The 17,970-nt window shown below is 63.8% G+C and overlaps 1 protein-coding gene across 1 annotated transcript; it reads right to left on the reverse strand.

Annotated features, from left to right (window-relative positions):
- Window positions 1-10,102: 10,102 nt before the first annotated feature.
- Window positions 10,103-11,687, reverse strand: PPDPF (pancreatic progenitor cell differentiation and proliferation factor). Its single transcript, XM_068524093.1, has 5 exons — window positions 11,550-11,687; window positions 11,045-11,125; window positions 10,746-10,823; window positions 10,562-10,658; window positions 10,103-10,477 (listed from the first exon to the last, which is right to left on the reverse strand). The coding sequence occupies exons 2-5, from the start codon at window positions 11,097-11,099 to the stop codon at window positions 10,360-10,362; spliced, it is 348 nt and encodes a 115-aa protein (XP_068380194.1). The 5' UTR covers window positions 11,100-11,125; window positions 11,550-11,687; the 3' UTR covers window positions 10,103-10,359.
- Between the last annotated feature and the right edge of the window lie 6,283 nt (window positions 11,688-17,970).

The following is a 17,970-nucleotide window of genomic DNA, read 5'->3' on the forward strand; positions in this document are numbered from 1 at the left end:
ACTTGGGCTACAGCCCCTGACCCCCCTCTATCCTGTCTTGGGAGAGCTGAGGGGCCGGCGGGTGAGGGCTGGAGCTGGGCTCCCGCGGTGCTGGGCGGTTCCCAGACCAAGCAGCAGGGTGGAGCTCGGGGCTCCGAAAATATTGAAGGGCTCACTCTGTTTCCCGGGGACTGGGGTGCATGGGGAGCAGAGCTGGCAGGCATCCTGCGAGGGGAGGAACGTGCTGGGCGGGGTGACAGGAGAGCCAGGTGCGCGTGGGGGTCACTGGCACATCTCTGGGGCGTGTCATCAGCACAAGCTGAACAGGTTTGGTGCTGGTGCCCTGGGAGGGATCAGCCTCGGATCCCTCCCGCTTCCCCGTGCGGTTCAGGCAGGACCTGGGAGGTTGGGGAGGGTGTGCCTTGCCCTTCACCCTCCAGCTCTGAGTCCCACGCCCCCTGGCTGAGTGCCCCCCGTCTGAGTGGTGACCCCACCCTCCTGGCACTTAGGTCTGACCATGTGGGCAGGGGCACCTGAGTGGCCGCTTGGGCAGGTTTCCCCCAGCGGGTGGGTAACAGCAGCGCCCAGACTGACCTGGCCCAGGGGGTGGGAAGACAGGTGGCCCTTGGTGTAGAGCCTAGGGTGCTTGGGGAGGTCTGGGAGGGGCGTCTCTGGTGGCACAGGTGTGGCTGGCACGGCTGCCTTGTCACAGGGAACTGAGCGGCGGCTCAGTGGGGCGGGGACGGCCTGTCGGGGTCAGCCCTGCCCACGTGCTGCTCCCAGCTGGACCAGCGAGGCGGTGAGGCCAGGTGGCCCAGTTCTGCCACTGCCCTGGCCATGGGGTCCCTGGGCCAGGCTCCCCTGGGCCCCAAGTATGTGGGCCTCTGGGACTTCGAGGCCCGCACAGCCGAGGAGCTGAGCTTCCGGGCAGGGGACCTCTTCCACGTGGCCAGAAAGGAGGAGGAGTGGTGGGGGACCGTGCTGCTGGACGGGGTGGGCAGGGCCCTGGCCGAGAAGGAGACGGTGGGGTTGGAGCCGTGAGTGTCCCCGCGGCCCTCGCGGGTCACTCCAAGTTGCCCGTCCCTGGGCCTTGCAGGGTGTCTATTGGGACAGAGCTCTGTGTCGCTGTGGCTGGGCTCCGGGTGCGGGCAGGGACCCTGGGCTGCCAAGGAGGGGTGGCCCGTGGCTCCATCTCCCTGCTCCCCCAGTGGGGCTGGGCCTACCATCCTGGCCTTGGGATCCCTGGCTGGGCTTCTGCTGTGTGACATCGGGGGATGGGGGCTGCAGAGGCTCCGGCCCCTCCTCCGTGCCGGGACCCAGAGAAGGGCAGCCAGCTGACAGTGAGTCCGAGGCAGAGCCTGGGCCTTTTGGGGAGTGAGGCTTCGCTCAGCTTCCAAACACCCGAAACCAGCCTGCTGGCCTAGTCAGAGGGAGCGGGAAGGCCGTTGCGACAGGCCCGCCCCGGTGTGGGCCACAGACTTGCTGCCCGTCCCAGCACGGCTGCCCATCGCTGGCAAGGTGGCTCCCAGAGACAACTGTGGGCCTGAGGGCTGCCCAGCAAGCTTGGGCCACAGGCGCAGCCCGGCGTGCGTGTGTCCACGCGACCCCAGGTGGTTCCCTGAGCTCTGGACGGGAGGGTCCGGCGGAGGGCCCATGGCCCCCCGTGTGCCTGTGCACCCCACTGATGGAGCACCTGCTGTGTGCCGGAGCCGACACGGGCAGGGTCCCCCCTCCTGGGGGGAGACATGTAAGCACGGCGCAGACAGGACCATCTCAGGCAGGGCCCCCGACAGTGATAAGGCAGGGGCCGGCACTGCCAGTGCAAAGGCCCCGGGCCCTGGCAACCCAGCACATTCGAGAAGTGGAAGGAGGTGGGGTGGTTGGCGGAGGGTGGAGCAAATGGGAGAGATTCCAGAGGTGCTGGATTGGTGGGGGTGGCCCGCGGACCCCACGGGGCTCAGTGCTGGGCAGTGGTCTTCCGTGCAGGGACCCACGTTCCAACGGGGCCTGAGGGAGCCGAGGGTGCAAAGGGTGGGGCGGCTGACAGCAGAGGTCCCCTGGGAAACTCCGCAGGCCCAGCCCTGCCCTGGCGCTGGGAGCTGGGGTGTGAGAATGCCTGTGGACATGTGTGGGTGCATGTGCGTCCCCAGGTCCCACGGTGCTAGAGCATGGCGTGCCTGTGGCCCGGGGGCAGAAGGTGGCCACAGAGTCACAGAATGATGTGGTCCAAGAGCATGGCCACAGAGCCACATCCGAGGTTGGGGAGGGTTGCTGTACCCACAGGATGGGGGGCTCTATCCCCCCAGTCGGGGGACAGTCCGGGAGGGGTAGTGGGAGGGGCCTTCTCCACTTCTGGGTCACCAGGGTCTTTCCTGGGGTCCAGAACTGGCCACTTGGGACATTAGGGGTCGGTGACGGGCAAAGAAGGGCCTTTGGGTCAGTGAGTGTCGGCGGGCAGCTGTGGGCCGGGGTTGGGGGCACGAGGAGGCAGAGTATCAGGTGCGGGCCGGGCCTCCGTGGGGGGCACAGGCGGGGGTACGTGCCGCTCAGGGTCCCCCCGCCCCGCAGGTGGTTCTTTGGCCAGATCTCTCACTCGGAAGCCCTGCACCGACTGCAGGCCGCGGGCACCGAGCTGGGGGTCTTCCCGATCCAGGTCAGCGAGAAGCCGGGCGCCAACTGCGTCCTCTCGGGTACCCGCTTCCCGCCCCTGCCCGCTCCGCAGCCCCACCTGGGCCTGACTTTGGGGCTCCTGGTCCCTAAACCCTTCGTGCATGCAGAGCCCGGCCCCTCCGGCCTGTCCCCTCCGCTGTGCTGTGACGTCCAGGCCCTCCTCTGGGAGCTCTGACCCTCGGTGGGTGCAGGCCCCGTGGCCTGGGCGCCTTCCCCGGGGTCTGGCCGGTTCTCTCCTCTCTGCGTCGGGGGCACCCCTGCCAGTGGGCCCCTCTCAGCACCTGTTCACAAGCGTCCCCTCCGTCCAGTGCGGGACCAGCAGACCGTTCGCCACTACAAGATCTGGTGGCAGGACGGCCAGTTGCACCTCAACGAGACTGTGTCCTTCCCCAGCCTGCCCGAGCTCGTGGACCACCATGAGGCCCAGAGCCTGTCCCACGGCCTGTGGCAGACCTCGCCCCGCTGAAAGGTAGGCCCCCTGCCCCCGGCCAGACCCTGTCCTTGCCCCTGCCCCCTACAGGGACGCAAACCCTCGGGTGGAGGTGGGTGTGGGTCCTGACCCCCTGACTGGCTGGGGGACCCCTGGGGACACTCAGCCCAGGGACTCTGGCTACGTGGGAACCGTGGTTGTGCAGAGCCGGGCGCGGGGGGACGGTGGGCAGGGGACGTGCCCTCCTTTGCCCACTCTCACCCTTGGGCCAGCTAGAGGTCAGCTGTGCTCCCGCTACGTCCTGAATCTCTCTGGGCTGGTGGGAGCTTGGGCTACGTGCCCCGGCGAGCAGCCAGACAGGAGTTTTGTCTGAGTGGCACTCAGGCCAGTGTCACTGGCCCAGAGCAGGTGCGGGGGAGGCGGGGGGTGGCGTTTGTCTGCAGGACACAGCAGGGGTCAGCCAGGCTCGGGGCAGCCCCTGGGAGAGCCTGGCCACGTGCCGGACGCTGGGACCCTCCCAAGCAGGACGTGGCCCTGCATTTGAGGCTAGAGCAGGGGCTGACTTGCGGAGGACGGGTGCCCCCGCCCCGTGTCCCTGCAGCATGAGCCGGAGCCCCTGCCCCACTGTGACGACTGGGAGAGGCCGCGGGAAGAGTTCACGCTCTGCAGGAAGCTGGGCTTCCGGCTACTTTGGGGAGGTCTTCGAAGGGCTCTGGAAGGACAAGGTCCGAGTGGCCATCGAGGTGATCGTCCGAGGTGAGCGGGCTCCAGGCCAGGGACTTCTGGCTTTACTCACGGGGGTGGGGCAGCCCACCAGCCCTGGGCCCTGATGCCCTGCCAACCACTCGCCGCCCTAACTTGGGTCACCTGTGGCACCTACCGCAGTGTCCGGGTGGCATTCTCCTTTCATGCTGTTACCTAAATGCATTTATCTTAAAAGGGAAGTTTAAATTCTTAATATAAATGGAAGGAAATCCATTAAAATAAGGAGGTCACTAGAAATCTGAAAAGGTTCATCTGAAATCTTCTTGGGACCCACCAGAGGTTGGGATCGCCCACTTCAGGAACCAGGGGCCCAGGGGTGCAGGGGAACACACTTGGGAGTGGGTGCTCCAGCTCCACGTCTGGCTTGGGCAGGCGTAAACCACATGGGGGCGTCTGTGGTCCCCGGGGTGTGGGGGGAGCAGCTGGTGGGCACAGCGGGCCCTTGGTGTGAACGGCGGGGACCAGGCTGTGTCTGCCCTGGCATCCTGGCTTGGGAGCTGGGGCGTCGGGGAGGGCGCCCACATTTCCTGAGCCGCTGCTGCGTGCGTGTGGGGGTGGGTGGGTGGGGCTCAGCTCCTTCGAGGGCCGCACCCAGCGAGGCCACCCGCCTGCCCCGACAGCTGACCTTCTGCTTCAGCGCACGTTCCAGTCGGAGATCCAGGCCGTGAAGAACCTGCGGCACAAGCACATCCTGGCACCGTATGCTGTGGCGTCCGTGGGGGACCGCGTGTACATCATCACAGAGCTCCTGCCCAAGGGGAGCCTGCTGGAGCTGCTGCGGGGTGAGCGGGGTGGGGGGACCAGAATGACTCGTGCCCGCTGGAGGGAACGGGAAACAGGCACAGAAAGAGAAAGAAAACCCGACCCCCACCCCACCCCGCATACCATTCACCAGACGGCCTGGGATTGCGCATCTGCCTTTTCTGTTTTAAGAAAGGATTTAAAACAAATACAGTATGCCAACACATATATACGGAATCTAAGGAAAAGAAAAAAAAGGCCATGAAGAACCTCGTGGCAAGACGGGAATAAAGACACAGACCTACTAGAGAATGGACTTGAGGATATGGGGAGGGGGTGGGGTGAGATGTGACAGGGTGAGAGACTGTCATGGACATATATACACTACCAAACGTAAAATAGATAGCTAGTGGGAAGCAGCCGCATAGCACAGGGAGATCAGCTCGGTGCTTTGTGACCACCTAGAGGGGTGGGATGGGGAGGGTGGGAGGGAGGGAGATGCAAGAGGGAAGAGATATGGGAACATATTGTATATGTATAACTGATTCACTTTGTTATAAAGCAGAAGCTAACACACCATTGTAAGGCAATTATACTTCAATAAAGATGTTTAAAAAAAAAAAAACAGAAAGGATTTAAAATATCTTGTGATAAATGTACCATCCGTTCATTGCAGGAATTTGACAAAATACAGATAAGAACAAAGACAAGAAGAGCCACTCATCATTCCTACACCTACGGTGAACTGAGGCCATTTTAATCAAATGCTTGGCGTGGCCTGCCCACCCCTCCCACTTCTGGAACACACAGGCCTGGTTCTCACTGCTGTTCTCTCTTCCTAGAAGGCGCTGTCCCTCCTTCTGGTGTTTGTCTGCTTACGCACCCACACTCGCACACACACGCTCGCACACCACGTATCTCGTTGATGCACAGACCTCATCATCTATGACAAGTCCCGTTATTTCATTTAACACCCAAACTGGACAATCGCAGCCAATTCGTGGAGGCGCCATTGTATGCAGATGCAGCCCAATTTCAGAGACGCTGAAATGGGAAGAAATGTGCACCGTAGGATAAATGACATCCAGTATGCATATGTGTCTATCTGGGGGTATGTTTTATTTATTTTTAACATCTTTATTGGAGTATAATTGCTTTACAGTGCTGTTAGTTTCTGCTGTATAACAAAGTGAAGCAGCCATATGCATACATATATATCCCCATATCTCCTCCCTCTTGCGTCTCCCGCCCACCCTCCCTATCCCACCCCGGGGGGTGTATTTTAATACGGCAACATTTGCAGTGCTTTTCACTTGATCACTGCAAGCAGTTTCCTGTATCACTAATTGTTCATCAGAAATGAAATCCTGATGGTCTGTGCACCACCACGTGGGTGTGCCACGTCCACTCAGGCGCCTGTTGTTGTTGAAACCTTTTGAGGTTTTTAACCGTGTAAATAATGCTGTGATGAACGTCTTTGTACATACGTCTTTAAGTTCCTATTGCTTCAGTGTGGATTCCCAGAAGGAAATTCCAAAGGGTATGTATGGACTGTGGTAGCTCTGATACCTAACAGCCCTCCACAAGGGCTGCAGTGGGTCCACAGTTCCAATTTTAAATCAGGCCATCTGCCCTTTGTCCCAGCCCCACCCCTGAGCGCAGGAGTCTGCAGAGAGGACTTGGCCCTGGCCTCTGCAGACTCCGATGAGAAAACCCTGCCCATCTCGGAGCTGGTGGGCATTGCAGCACAGGTGGCCGAGGGCATGTGCTACCTGGAATAGCAGAATTACATCCACGGGAACCTGGCTGCCAGGAACATCCTCGTGGGGGAAAACAACATCTGCAAAATTGGGGACTTCGGGCTGGCCAGGCTCATCAAGGTAGGGCCAGGGGAGGGCGGAGAGCAGAGGGTGCAGGGAGCTGGAGGTTCCCGTGGGCCTCCCACCCTCAGGTGACATGTGGGCTGTGGAGCCCGAGCTGGGTCTTTTTTTTTAAGTAATTTATTTCATCTTTGGCTGCATTGGGTCTTCGTCGCTGCACGCGAGCTTCCCCTAGTTGGGACGAGTGGGGGCTACTCTTCGTTGCGGTGCGCGGGCTTCTCATTGCGGTGGCTTCTCGTTGCAGAGCACAGGCTCTAGGCACGCAGGCTTCAGTAGTTGTGGCACGTGGGCTCAGCAGTTGTGGCTCGTGGGCTCTAGAGCACAGGCTCAGTAGTTGTGGCACACAGGCTTAGTTGCTCCACGGCATGTGGGATCTTCCCGGACCAGGGATCGAACCCATGTCCCCTGCATTGGCAGATGGATTCTTTTTTTTTTTTTTTAATGTTTTTTTTTTAGAGATAACTTTTTTTAAAAAATTAATTAATTAGTTTTTTATTTTTGGCTGTGTTGGGTCTTTGTTTCTGTGCGAGGGCTTTCTCTCTAGTTGTGGCAAGCGGGGGCCACTCTTCATCGCGGTGCGCGGGCCTCTCACTATCGCGGCCTCTCTTGTTGTGGAGCACAGGCTCCAGACGCGCAGGCTCAGTACTTGTGGCTCAAGGGCCTAGTTGCTCCGTGGCATGTGGGATCTTCCCAGACCAGGGCATGAACCTGTGTCCCCTGCATTGGCAGGCGGATTCTTAACCACTGCGCCACCAGGGAAGCCCCGGAGCTGGGTCTTAATGGGATCAGGAGGCTCCCGGGAGGGCAGCGCAGGCACCTGGACGAGTCCAGGAGGACAGCTCTGGGGCCAGCTCAGGTGCCCAGAGGCTGGGGGCAGGGAAATCCCTGCTGAGTGGGTGGGCAGCACAGCAGGGCAGGGCGCACAGGTGGCAGTGCCTGGGTGGGAGCGGGCCCAACCCTCACTCGCCCTTGGCCAGTGTCCTGCTTCCGTGCTCAGCCTGGCCCAGCAGGCAGGTGATACCAGCACCTCTGGGACTCCCAGTCACACACTGAGAAATTGAGGGTTTCCTTTAATCGTGATGCCCCAGAGCAAAGTGTCAGCCATTCCAGTGTGCCCAGCGTCACGCCAGCTTAGCTGCTAGCCCACCGCCCCTCCCGGTGTCTCCTCGCAGCTCACTTCTGGAGAAACTCTGCCCCTTGTCCTGGGAAGCTCTCTGCTGGGTTTTGCGACTATGGTCCTCTGGGGCGGGGCCTGTTGGCATCGGGGGCGGGTTCTGCCTGCTCAGCTAAGGCAGCACAGGTCCCAGGAAGCCCTGACGCAGTGTGGCTCCCGACCGCACACTTGCCCACCAAGCCCCGGGCTCCCCGAGCCTGTCCACGCCGCGGGGAGGGAGGGTACAGGCGGCCCCCAGGCCCGCCCCCAGCGTGTCTGATCGCAGAAGAGCGTCTACCTCTCCCACGACCACAGCATCCCTTACAAGTGGACCGCCCCCGAGGCACCCTCCCGAGGGCATTACTCCATCAAATCTGACATCGGTCCTTCGGGGTTCTCCTCCATGAGATTTTCAGCAGGGGTCACACACCCTATCCAGGTACTGGGCGCCCAGTGTTGCCGACTGCGGGCAGGGCGGGAGGGGGCCATCACCTGGACACGGCCCCTGCACCACTCACTGGGTGCCTGATGCCTTCCAGGCGTCACCGTCCAGAGGGAGGGCGTTAGAAGTGAGTGCCAGGGATGCAGAGGGCGAGGGCACAGCCCAAGGCTTCCTGGGCGGGTGGGGGGGGACGGCACTGGCCTCCCTGCCTCCACAGCCCCTCTTGTCCTGCCTGCCACAGGCATGTCCAAACCTTCCTGAGGGTAGAGGCGGGCTACCGCATGCCCTGCCCCCTGGAGTGCCCGCCCACCACACACAAGCTGATGCTCTTGTGCTGGCCCAGGGACCCCGAGCAGAGGCCCTGCTTCAAAGGGCTGCGGGAAAAGCTCTCCAGCCTCAGAAGCTGCTCTGAGTCGGCCGCCTTCTTGCCACTGCCTGAAGGCCAGGCCAGCTCTCGTGAGGGGCCTGAGCGACCTCGGACCATGGGAGTGGGCTGACCCAGATTTACTGAGGATTTGCTGAAGGTACCGACAGCTCCCAGAACCAGCCGGACACTCCCGAGAAGGGGCTCTGGCAGCCCTGGGCTCGCCTGTTGCCCAGTGCAGCCAGGAGCTGGGATTGCCCCTTCGCCTGACACCAGCTCCTGGAAAGTGCTGGGACCTCCGCAGCCAACACCTGCCCTAGGGCTCCAGGAGCCAGGTCACCCCTCTTTCCTAAGGGAGTGGACCTGTCCCTGGTCCTGACCCAAAGCCCACCAGCTGTCAGGACCAGGGCTGAGCCTCCCTGGCCGTGCGTGGTGGGGACCTAGGCTTTGGCTGCACTCCCTTTGCCCTCTGGCCTTGCCTGAGACCTGGATATAAGAGGGCGTGGACCCCCCCAGTCCTCTGTGGAGACAGGGGCACTGACGCCTACTCCCTGGGGCCAGCCGCTGTTCCTATCCAGCTGCCTCGGCAAACAGCAGCTGCCACCGGGGGGTCTGGGGGCCACGTCTGGACACTGTGACCCAAAGGACTGGGTGGGGGTCAAGCTAACCGTGCCTGGACACACTGAGGGCAGGCAGGACAGAAGGTGCAGCCTTTGGGGGCCACTAGCCACCCAAATGCCTTGCGATGGACTCCTGTGACTTAGAGCGGAGCTGGGGTGGGGTGGCCAGCTGAGCCCAGCCCGCTAACCAGTGGAGACCACCCCTCTAGGCCCCCGCCCTCACACCAAGCCTCTGTCCACTCCCTCACTGAACTGCCCTCTCCTGACCCCCAGGCCCCGGTCAGTCTCCGCCGGCCACTGAGGCATGTGGACGCCACCAGCCTACCCTCCACGCCTGCCCCCAGGAGGCCAGCAGAGGATGAGACCACTCCCCAGCCATACACAGAGCTCCCGAGTAGGACTCTGCCCCAAGCTGGGCTGCCCTGGGGCGGGGGGCCCGCTGGGGCCTCCCACACCCCATTCCCTTCACCCTTAAAGATTTGGCTGCCCGGGGCCACGGACCCCCGGGGTTGGGGGGCCCTGCCCAGAGTGTGCCTTACAAGAGGCTACAAGAGACGACGCCCTTACTGGAAGGCACGTGGGAGAGAGCAGGGCGTGTGAGCTGCTCCACACCAGGTTGAGGACGGCCTTCTCGAGGTCTTTCGAGGGTGCCGGGCCCTGCATCTGAGGGCTCCAGACCCATGCCAGAGACCCTGTCTCCTGCCGTGGCAGCAGGGGCCAGGCGGGCTCCCTCAGAGGACCCTGACCTCAGTGGCTGCCCCGGGAGCTTCTGGGCCCGCTCCTGGACTGCCCGCTCTCCCCGGCTCCCCAGAATAGCAAGGCGCCACCCCTTCTCAGATACAAGGCTCCACACGCACCGGAGCTGTCTGCCCACGTGAACCTGAGCCAGACCTCAGAGGTTCATGCCATGAGCTCCATGCCACCCCCTAGGGAGGGACCCCAGGAAGGCCCAGGGAGCAGGGCCAGCTCCCCATCGCCCAGGAAGTGAGAAGGTTGAGGGGCTGGTGACTTCTCCCACGGGGGTGGGGGTGGCATGGAGCTCACACACACACATCATGTGGCTGCTGGCTGCTTGGAGTTTATTTTCTACTTGGCGCGAGGCACAGGTTAGGGGGTGCCGGGAAGGCTCTCATGTGGCTTGGATAGTAAAGAGTGGAGTTCTCTCAACTTCCTTTTTGGTGTTTTGCTGTTTTGATATTAAAAACCCAACTGCTTCTGTTGGCTGCAGCCTGCTCACTCTCAGGGAGGGGAAGGAGGGGGGGGCTCTGACGAGCCTAGCGCCTCGGGAGGAAGCCCGGCAGCTGGTGGTGGCCACTCAGGACGGGGGCCTGGAGTTGGTTTGGCCAGGCTGGCCGCCAGGCTGCTGCTTCCCCACGGCTTCCCGAGCCAGGTCACAGGTGATCGTGCCGGTGGAGGCCTGGGCTGGCTCTGAGCTGGGGGAGAGCACGTGGTCAGAGGCTGCTACCACCTGCCCCTTCCCCACCCCCCCCCACTGGCCCCCAGGAAGGCGGACTCACTGCTCTGGGGACTCCAACACTGTGGTCATGAATGGGAGCGTGGACTTCCCAAAAAAGAAGCTAGCCCACCAGTGTCCCGGGTCGGCTCTGGGGAGACCTGAGAGAAGCAAAGTGAGGCCAGGGTGCTGCTGCCCGGCCCCTCCAGTCAGTCCCTGGGGACAGCCAGGGGTGGATCTGCGCTCACCGGGGTGGCGGGGGATGCCTTCCCCAGGGTACTCGGCACTTCCGCAGGAGCTGTTACTGGAAGTGGAGCCCAGGCGGCCTGGAGAGAAGAGGCCAGGTCAGCTCCACAGGGCACTGAGCCCCCAGCCCACCGGACCAAGAGCTGGCTTTGCCTGCAGCACAGGGCCGGTGCCAGGGGTCCTTAGCCGCTCATTCCCCACTCGGATACGGATTCTCAAGGAACTGGAGCTGACACCACAAGCTCGGTCGGGGAGCCCGGGTCAGACTTGGGGAGGTGGGGCGGGCAAGGGGCTTACTTACGCCGGTAGTAGTCGTGGGTGGCCACGAGCGAGCCGCTGGAGGGGATGGCTGCCATGCTCTTGCTTGTGGGCTGGTGGAAACCTGCGCACGCGGGGGTCGGGGAGCCCCTTCGGTCACCGCTGCCTCTCGAGAAGGGCACTCCCCACCCAGACCCCAGGGTCAGCCGCGTGGGCTCTCGGGAGGGGCGGAGGCCGGGTTTGTTTACCGAGCCGAGGCGGGGCTCCGGAACTCCGGGACCGCCCTCTCCGCGCGGGCGGCTCTAACCAGCCCGAACAGGCCGCGCGGGACAACAAAGGCGCTTTGTGCGCGGGGCCGCCGGCCTGGGGCTCCGGGAAGCGGCCCTGCCTGCAGCCGGCGCGCTCCCAGCTCCGCGCCCCGGGCCCTGCCCGCCGCCCCCTCCCCACCCTCGCCCTTCGGTCCTCCCGGACGCCGGGCGCTCCGCCCCGCCAGCCGTCGCTCCCATTCGGGCCGCTAGACCCCACCCACGCGCCGCCCGGGCCCTCACCTCGGCGGCGACCCCTCGCGGGCCTCGGCGCTCGATCACGGACGGCGGGGACCGGGGCGCTAGGCCACTGAGCCCATCTGCGAAGGAGACCGCGGCCGACGGCTCCACGACCCAGACGCGCGGGGCGCGCACGCGCGGACGCGCCCCCTTATATAGTGGCACCGCCCCGCGCCCTGCGAGCCCCGCCCCGATCCCGGCCCCGCCCCAGCCCCAGCGAGGCCCCGCCCCTGCTAGGCTCCAGTCCCGCCCAGGACCCCTGCGAGGCCTATTAGGCCCCGCCCCAAGCTCAGCCTGGCCCCGCCCCGCCCTGCCCCGCCCACGTGGCCTGGCCCTAGCTGGCCGGCCCTGGAGGAAGTCCAGCCCTGCAGCGTCCATCTGACTTGGGCTGCCTGGGCAGCGCATCCCAGCCTGGCCTGGGCTTGGGGTGGTTAAATAACCGCTGCCCCAGTCCTAGAGCAGGACCTGTCTCCCTCCCACCTCTCGTCCCACCTTCCCGGGCCCTGGCCATCGTTTTGGACCCAGGCCCGCTGCTGGTCCAGCCTGTCTCCACCTTTCCAGCTCCGTGGAGGCGGCGGGGGTGCCGGACGGTGGCCCCTGCACTTCCGGTCTGTTTCTGCCGCTGCCCACAGTCCTGGGCTGAGCCCCGCAGGCCCAGCGCCTGCAGTGCCCTTCTGCTCAGGCCTTCTCTGCCCAGGATGGGGCACTCCCCACTCTCACCCATACTGGGGGGGCATCTGCTTGCGTGTGCCCAGCCCTCAACCAGACGTGGGCCCCCGCCAGCGGGTGCCCTCCCCCAGCTGTCGGCCTGGGTGGTACCCAGAACGAGCTGTGTGCCTCTAGCTTTCCAGCCGTTCAGGGACTTCATTGCAGGCGGGAAGCTGGGGAGCCCACCCATGTCTCCCTCACAGCTCTGGGGGTTCTGGAACCCACTCCCCGTTCTCAGCTACAGCTTGCATCCAGCTGCTTGCAAGGCGTGGGTAGGGGAGGAGGGAGAGAGGAAAGGAGGGCAGGCAGAGGGGGAAGCTTATGTCGGTGGGTGGGGTAAAGACCTCTGTTTGGGGATGTCTCCAGCAGCTGGAGGCGAGGCCCCCAGTTTTGGGCAGCCCCACAATGTTCCCTGCAGTGCCTGGGCCCTGCCACACCCTGGCTCTTCAACCAGGAGGAGGACTTCCTTTCCAATGTGGAAATCAGCCTTCCCCCCCAACCCCCAGCCTCCCTCTGTAGGGAGGGGAAGTCCCCCTGTCCTCTCCCTGGCTCTTTGGCACTAGGCCCTGGCTGGGCAGTCTCGCCCCTGGTGGCTGGGAGGGTCTCAGGAGATCTGTGGCGGCTTCGGTGGGGGGCCATCAGGAAGATCCCCTAACCCCCTGGGCTGGGCCCTCCATGTCCTCACACCCCCTCAAGGACCCCTCCAGGATTCCTGAACCTCAGTCCAACTTCTCATTCAGGAGACGGAGAAACCGAGGCCCCAGGAGGGGAGCGGCCTTGCTGCCCCTGGATGTGACCCTTTATTGGGCTGGGTGGGGGTCAAGGCTGCTGACCTCCTAACTGCGACCTGGCTTGGGTCGCAGTGTGGCCAGGGGACTCTGGAGGAGGTGCAGCTACCTGGCCCAGGTGACTCTCATTCCTTCTCGACCTCCTCTGTCTCTTCCTGGGGTCCCCATGGACTGGGCCCCTGCCGGTCACTGGGAAAAGGACAGTTCCAGCGTCTCTCCCTGCCACCCATCCAGCTGCATCTTTCATGGGCTTCCAAGATAACCGTGGTTCACAGCGAGGGTCAGCTGGATTGCTCATACCTGTGAGACAAGACCCTGAAGGAGAGGCGCGTGGCCCCCCAAGCCCTCACCCCAAGCTCCCTTCACAGCCAGAGACCTTTGCTTCCCAGGGTCACCACAGGCACGGCCTGGCCGTCTTCCTGCCCTCCTCCAGGGCGTTAATTCTGGATGGTGACTTTACTGCAAATCAAATTTAATTCTTAAGGGCCATTTGCCATCCCCCACTCTTCTCATGCTCACCAAACCCTGAACCTGGTCGTGGATCAGATGTACCAGGGCCCTGTTGCTGGGTTGTTGGCCATTTGGGTCCATGAGGGCTCTGGCCATCAGCTCTGCTCAGGGCCTCAGGGGCCGCCCACTGTGCGGGGCAGCCTCTCCCCTCTGGTCTCAGCTCTGCTGCCAGCCCCTGACCACATGCTCGCCTGGGATGGGCAACAGAGCGCCCTCACCCCAGCCCACCGACTTGCCCGGTTGCACGTGTCTACCCTTCCTGCCCTCCCCTGAGACACACCACCAGTTGGAAGCTGGCAGCATCGGGGTCGTCCCCAAGTGGGGGGCAGCCCCCGGTGAGCTCGAAGCATGATTGGGTTGGGTGTTGTGTGGCTTGAGAAGGTGGTGGGTTGCCAGCTCTGGCCGCGTGCTGGGGAAACTGAGGACAAGGGCACCGCCTTCGTGGGTTTGTGGTAGGGACACAGGAGCCAGGCAGAGGCGCTGAAAGGGGTCTCTGAGTGAGACGGGGGCCCTGACTGGACCGTGCGCTGTTCTGTTCACCCAGTGCTCGGGCTGGCTGAGCACCTACTGTGTGCAAACGGCTTGGCCGGGCACAGGGAGTGGTGGTGAGTCAGATAGGTGCCCCTTCCAGCAGAGGGGCCAGCCCAGAAGGAGGGTCCCCTCTCAGTGAGGCGGGACAGGAGAGGAGTTGTAAGGCTTCAGCTGAGAAGGAGCTGGGGAGGGGCCCAGCGCTCAGAGCTGCCGGGCAAGAGCAGGGGGGCTGCTGGCCTTGGACGGGGTGGGGGGCCAGTGGCAGGACCTGCGATGGGAGAGGCAGCCAGGCCTGAGGGGTCACTGACAGGGCAGATTGGTCAGTGCGGTTGACACCAGGAGGATGGAACGTTCCAGCAAGACCCAGGCTTGTCTTGCTCTGAGGGACCCTCAGCCACAGGGCTCTCTGCCCCTTCCGTGATCTCCCGTGTCCCTGTGGTCGGCGGCTGAGTGTGTGGGCATCTTGTGGGGTGCCCCTCATGCATGCCTCCAACAGGACTGGGGTGCCAGGGCCCGAAGCTGGGGAGACCAGCATGAGGGGCCTGCCCAGGGCCATGAACCGCTCATATGGTCAGGAGTGGGGTAGGGTTTGGCGAGGTGCCCTGTCCAAATTCTGGGCCTGGTGGTCACTCAGGAGGGGACACAGCTGGGGGAATGAGGGTTGGTGCCATTCCGGGGGCCCAGGAAGCGTGCCGAGTACTCCCGGGGGAGGGGGAAGCAGCAGTGTGAGAAGTGGGAGGCCAGATGGGTTGGGACCCCTGGGGTAGAGCCATCCCATGGCGGGGTCTGAGCAGAGAGCGCTGAGACTTGGGGGCTGCTCTGGAGAACAGGGTCAGCTTAGGGGCAGGAGGGCCACCAGGGCTTCTGCTGGGAGGGGCTCGGGGAGGGAGGCTGGTGCTGGCCTTGCTGCTGTGGCTTCCAGCCATCCAGAGCCATGGGTAACCCGCCGTGAGGCAGGCAGTGCAAGGCCAGGTGTGCCAGGGGCAGTGAGCAGGGAGCCCCTGCCCTCTCCGGGCTCAGTCCCCAGAGGCTGAGAACGTGCTATCTCAGCGCTAGTGCAGGGAGGTGCAAAGGCCCTGGGGCTGGAGGGAGCCCTGGTGCACTGGGCTGCGGGTATGGGGAGGTTGAAGTCAGGTTCTACCTCCTGGAGGGGAGCAGAAGATGAGATGTCCCAGGGGCTCCCCAGGGGGTGGGGGGTGGGGGAGAACATGTGGCACCTGTGTCACTCTGTGCCGGCCTCACAGCCTGGGCCATCCCGCCCCCGGGGCCTCCGCAGCCTCTCCTCCGCACGGCTCACAAACAGTGCCGGGCCCTTGGGACGGCCCCGACACAACCACACCCCCATCTGTTCCCCGTGGGGCCCAGGCTGCTGCCTCCCTGGGGCTCCCTGGGCCTGGCTCAGGCCTGGGCAGCTGGGGAGGAGGGTGGAGTACCGGGAGGTAGGGTCAAGAAGCCACGGGCCCCCCCACCCCAGGCAGAGCTCAGCTCCCGGGTGGCCTAGAAGCTTTGGACCCTGGCGGGAGAGACCTGGAGGAGTTCTCTGGCTGCCCCCTGCCCAGCTCGGAGCTGAGACTTCCTGGGGGCTGTAGCTCCCTCATCCACATTCAGAGCTTGGTGGCCCTCAACTCCGTTCCATTCTCTCCACCCCAGTTCCCTGGCTTCGGCCAGCAGGGCCCTCCTTAGCCTGATCAGGCCACGTGACACCCCTCGCTGGGCAGAGCCCGTGAAGCCTGTGCCCCCGGGGCTGAGGGCGAGGCCAGCCATGACCTGGGGTCACCCTTGGCCGCCAGGGTTTGGGACCCTGGGCTGGCAGGGCACGCGGCTGTGACCCGCTGTGGCCACTTCCTGTCTGGGATTCCCTCCTGTAGAAGTGTCTTGGGAGCAGCTGCTGAGGCAGAGGTTGGGGTGCAGGATGTGTGTTGGTGACCTGCACCTGTGGGGGGAGCCGGGAGGATGCAGGACTGGGCGAGGGGTGGTGTCAGCTCAGGCGGCTGGCCCAGCGGGGCTGCGGCGGGCCCATGGGGAGCCCCGGAGCGAGGAGAGACGTCAGGGTGACCTGCGTCAGGCCCCAGGCAGCCAGCGGGGGAAGTAAGCCTTGGGGTGTGGAGGCCCAGGCTGACCCTGAAGGAGGGGCGGTGGGGGCCGTGTGCTGACCACTCCTGGCCGGGCGGGGAGGCCTTCCCTGAAGGAGCCCTGGTGGCGGCGTCTCCCACCTGCCCAGGCCACCGTCCAGCAGCCTGCCCCTGTCCGCCTCACCCTCAACCTCGCCAATGACTTCAAGAGCAGATAATCCAAAAAAAGGGTTTGTTTTGTTTGTTTGTTTTTAAAATTCATTTATTTATTTATGGCTGTGTTGGGTCTTCGTTTCTGTGCGAGGGCTTTCTCTAGTTGCGGCAAGTGGGGGCCACTCTTCATCGCGGTGCGCGGGCCTCTCACTATCGCGGCCTCTCTTGTTGCGGAGCACAGGCTCCAGACATGCAGGCTCAGTAATTGTGGCTCACGGGCCTAGTTGCTCCGCGGCAGGTGGGATCTTCCCAGACCAGGGCTCGAACCCGTGTCCCCTGCATTGGCAGGCAGATTCTCAACCACTGCGCCACCAGGGAAGCCCCTGTTTGTTTTTTTTAAAGCGAATGTGTAAAGGCTGCATTTACTAAGCCAGGAAGGTGGGGCTCTGCCAGTCACTCCCCACGGCTGGCGTCGGGGACCCGGAGCAGATGGGGGCACGTCCTGGTTAGAACGGGGAAAGGGGTGAGGGGTCTCGGCCTCCATCTGGTCCACCCCAGCCCATGCGTAGATGGCATGCGATGACCCCCAGAGGGGCTGCACCCCGGTCTGGTGTCCTCGGAGGCGCTGGGTCGACCTCAGGGCCCTCGTCTTGCTGGCCACCCCCGGGTGTGGCTCCAGCCTTGGGGAAACACAGGCTCGTGCCCTGCCGGCCCAGGTTCCCAAACCCCGGCGGCCAATGGTGACCCGCGAGGCCTGGGCAGGGGCTGCTCCGTCTTTAGGGTGGGTGGTGACAGGGTCTGGGAAAGGGGCCAAGCTCAGGAGAGGTCAGCCCTTCCCTTCCACTTGCCCCAGGGGGTGATGGCCCGTGTGCTTGGAGGCTCGTGCAGGGCTCAGGGTGGGCAGGCTGGGCGCGGGGTCAGGACGCAGCAGGTGAGCCTCCAGCCACCGGGGAAGTGGTGACAGGAAAACCGTCGGGAGGGCTGGAGATGGCCACACGCAGGACGTCTGCACTGAGGAAGGGGCAGGATGGCTGATGGCCATGGGCTCCCAAGGCTGGGGGGGCAAGGCTTGGGCCTGGGGTTCGGGTCCCGGCTGTGCAGCAGGGCCTCCTGCTGTTCCCGAGCCCCATCCCCTCCCGCCAGGATTGGGGTGGTGACGGCACCTTCCTGACAGGTGTTCTGTGAAGACCGGACGGGAGGGGCCAGGTGCTGCTCAAACCCAGGGGCTGCTGCTGTCACGGTGCCCGTGTGGTTGCTCTGGCCGCAGGCGTTTGGGGGTGAGGTGAGGGCTCTGGAAAGTCCGAGCAGGGCTGGGGCCCTCGGGGCTCCTCCACCTGCTCCTGGAGAATGGGGCTCCCCCCCAGGACCACGGCCCAGACCGCCCCTTACCTTCCGGTCGGAAGACCTCTTCCCTGGTGGCAGTGACCGCCGGGCTGTCTAGCAGGAGCTGGGCCTCTGTAGGTGAGGTCACCATCTGCAGAAGAAATAAAACTACTGACTAATGTTTAATGAACGCCTACTATGTGGGGGCACGTTGTGCGGACAGACGATTCCTCAGGGAGCAGCGGCCAGCATCCGCCGTTTCCCAATGTCCTTGTCGGTAAAACGGGAAGTGCCAGGACCTGGCGCATAGCAGGTGCTTAGTGAAAGTCACTATTTATA

The sequence above is a fragment of the Eschrichtius robustus genome, chromosome 16 (genome assembly GCF_028021215.1).
Source record: "Eschrichtius robustus isolate mEscRob2 chromosome 16, mEscRob2.pri, whole genome shotgun sequence".
Taxonomy (NCBI): Eukaryota; Metazoa; Chordata; class Mammalia; order Artiodactyla; family Eschrichtiidae; genus Eschrichtius; species Eschrichtius robustus.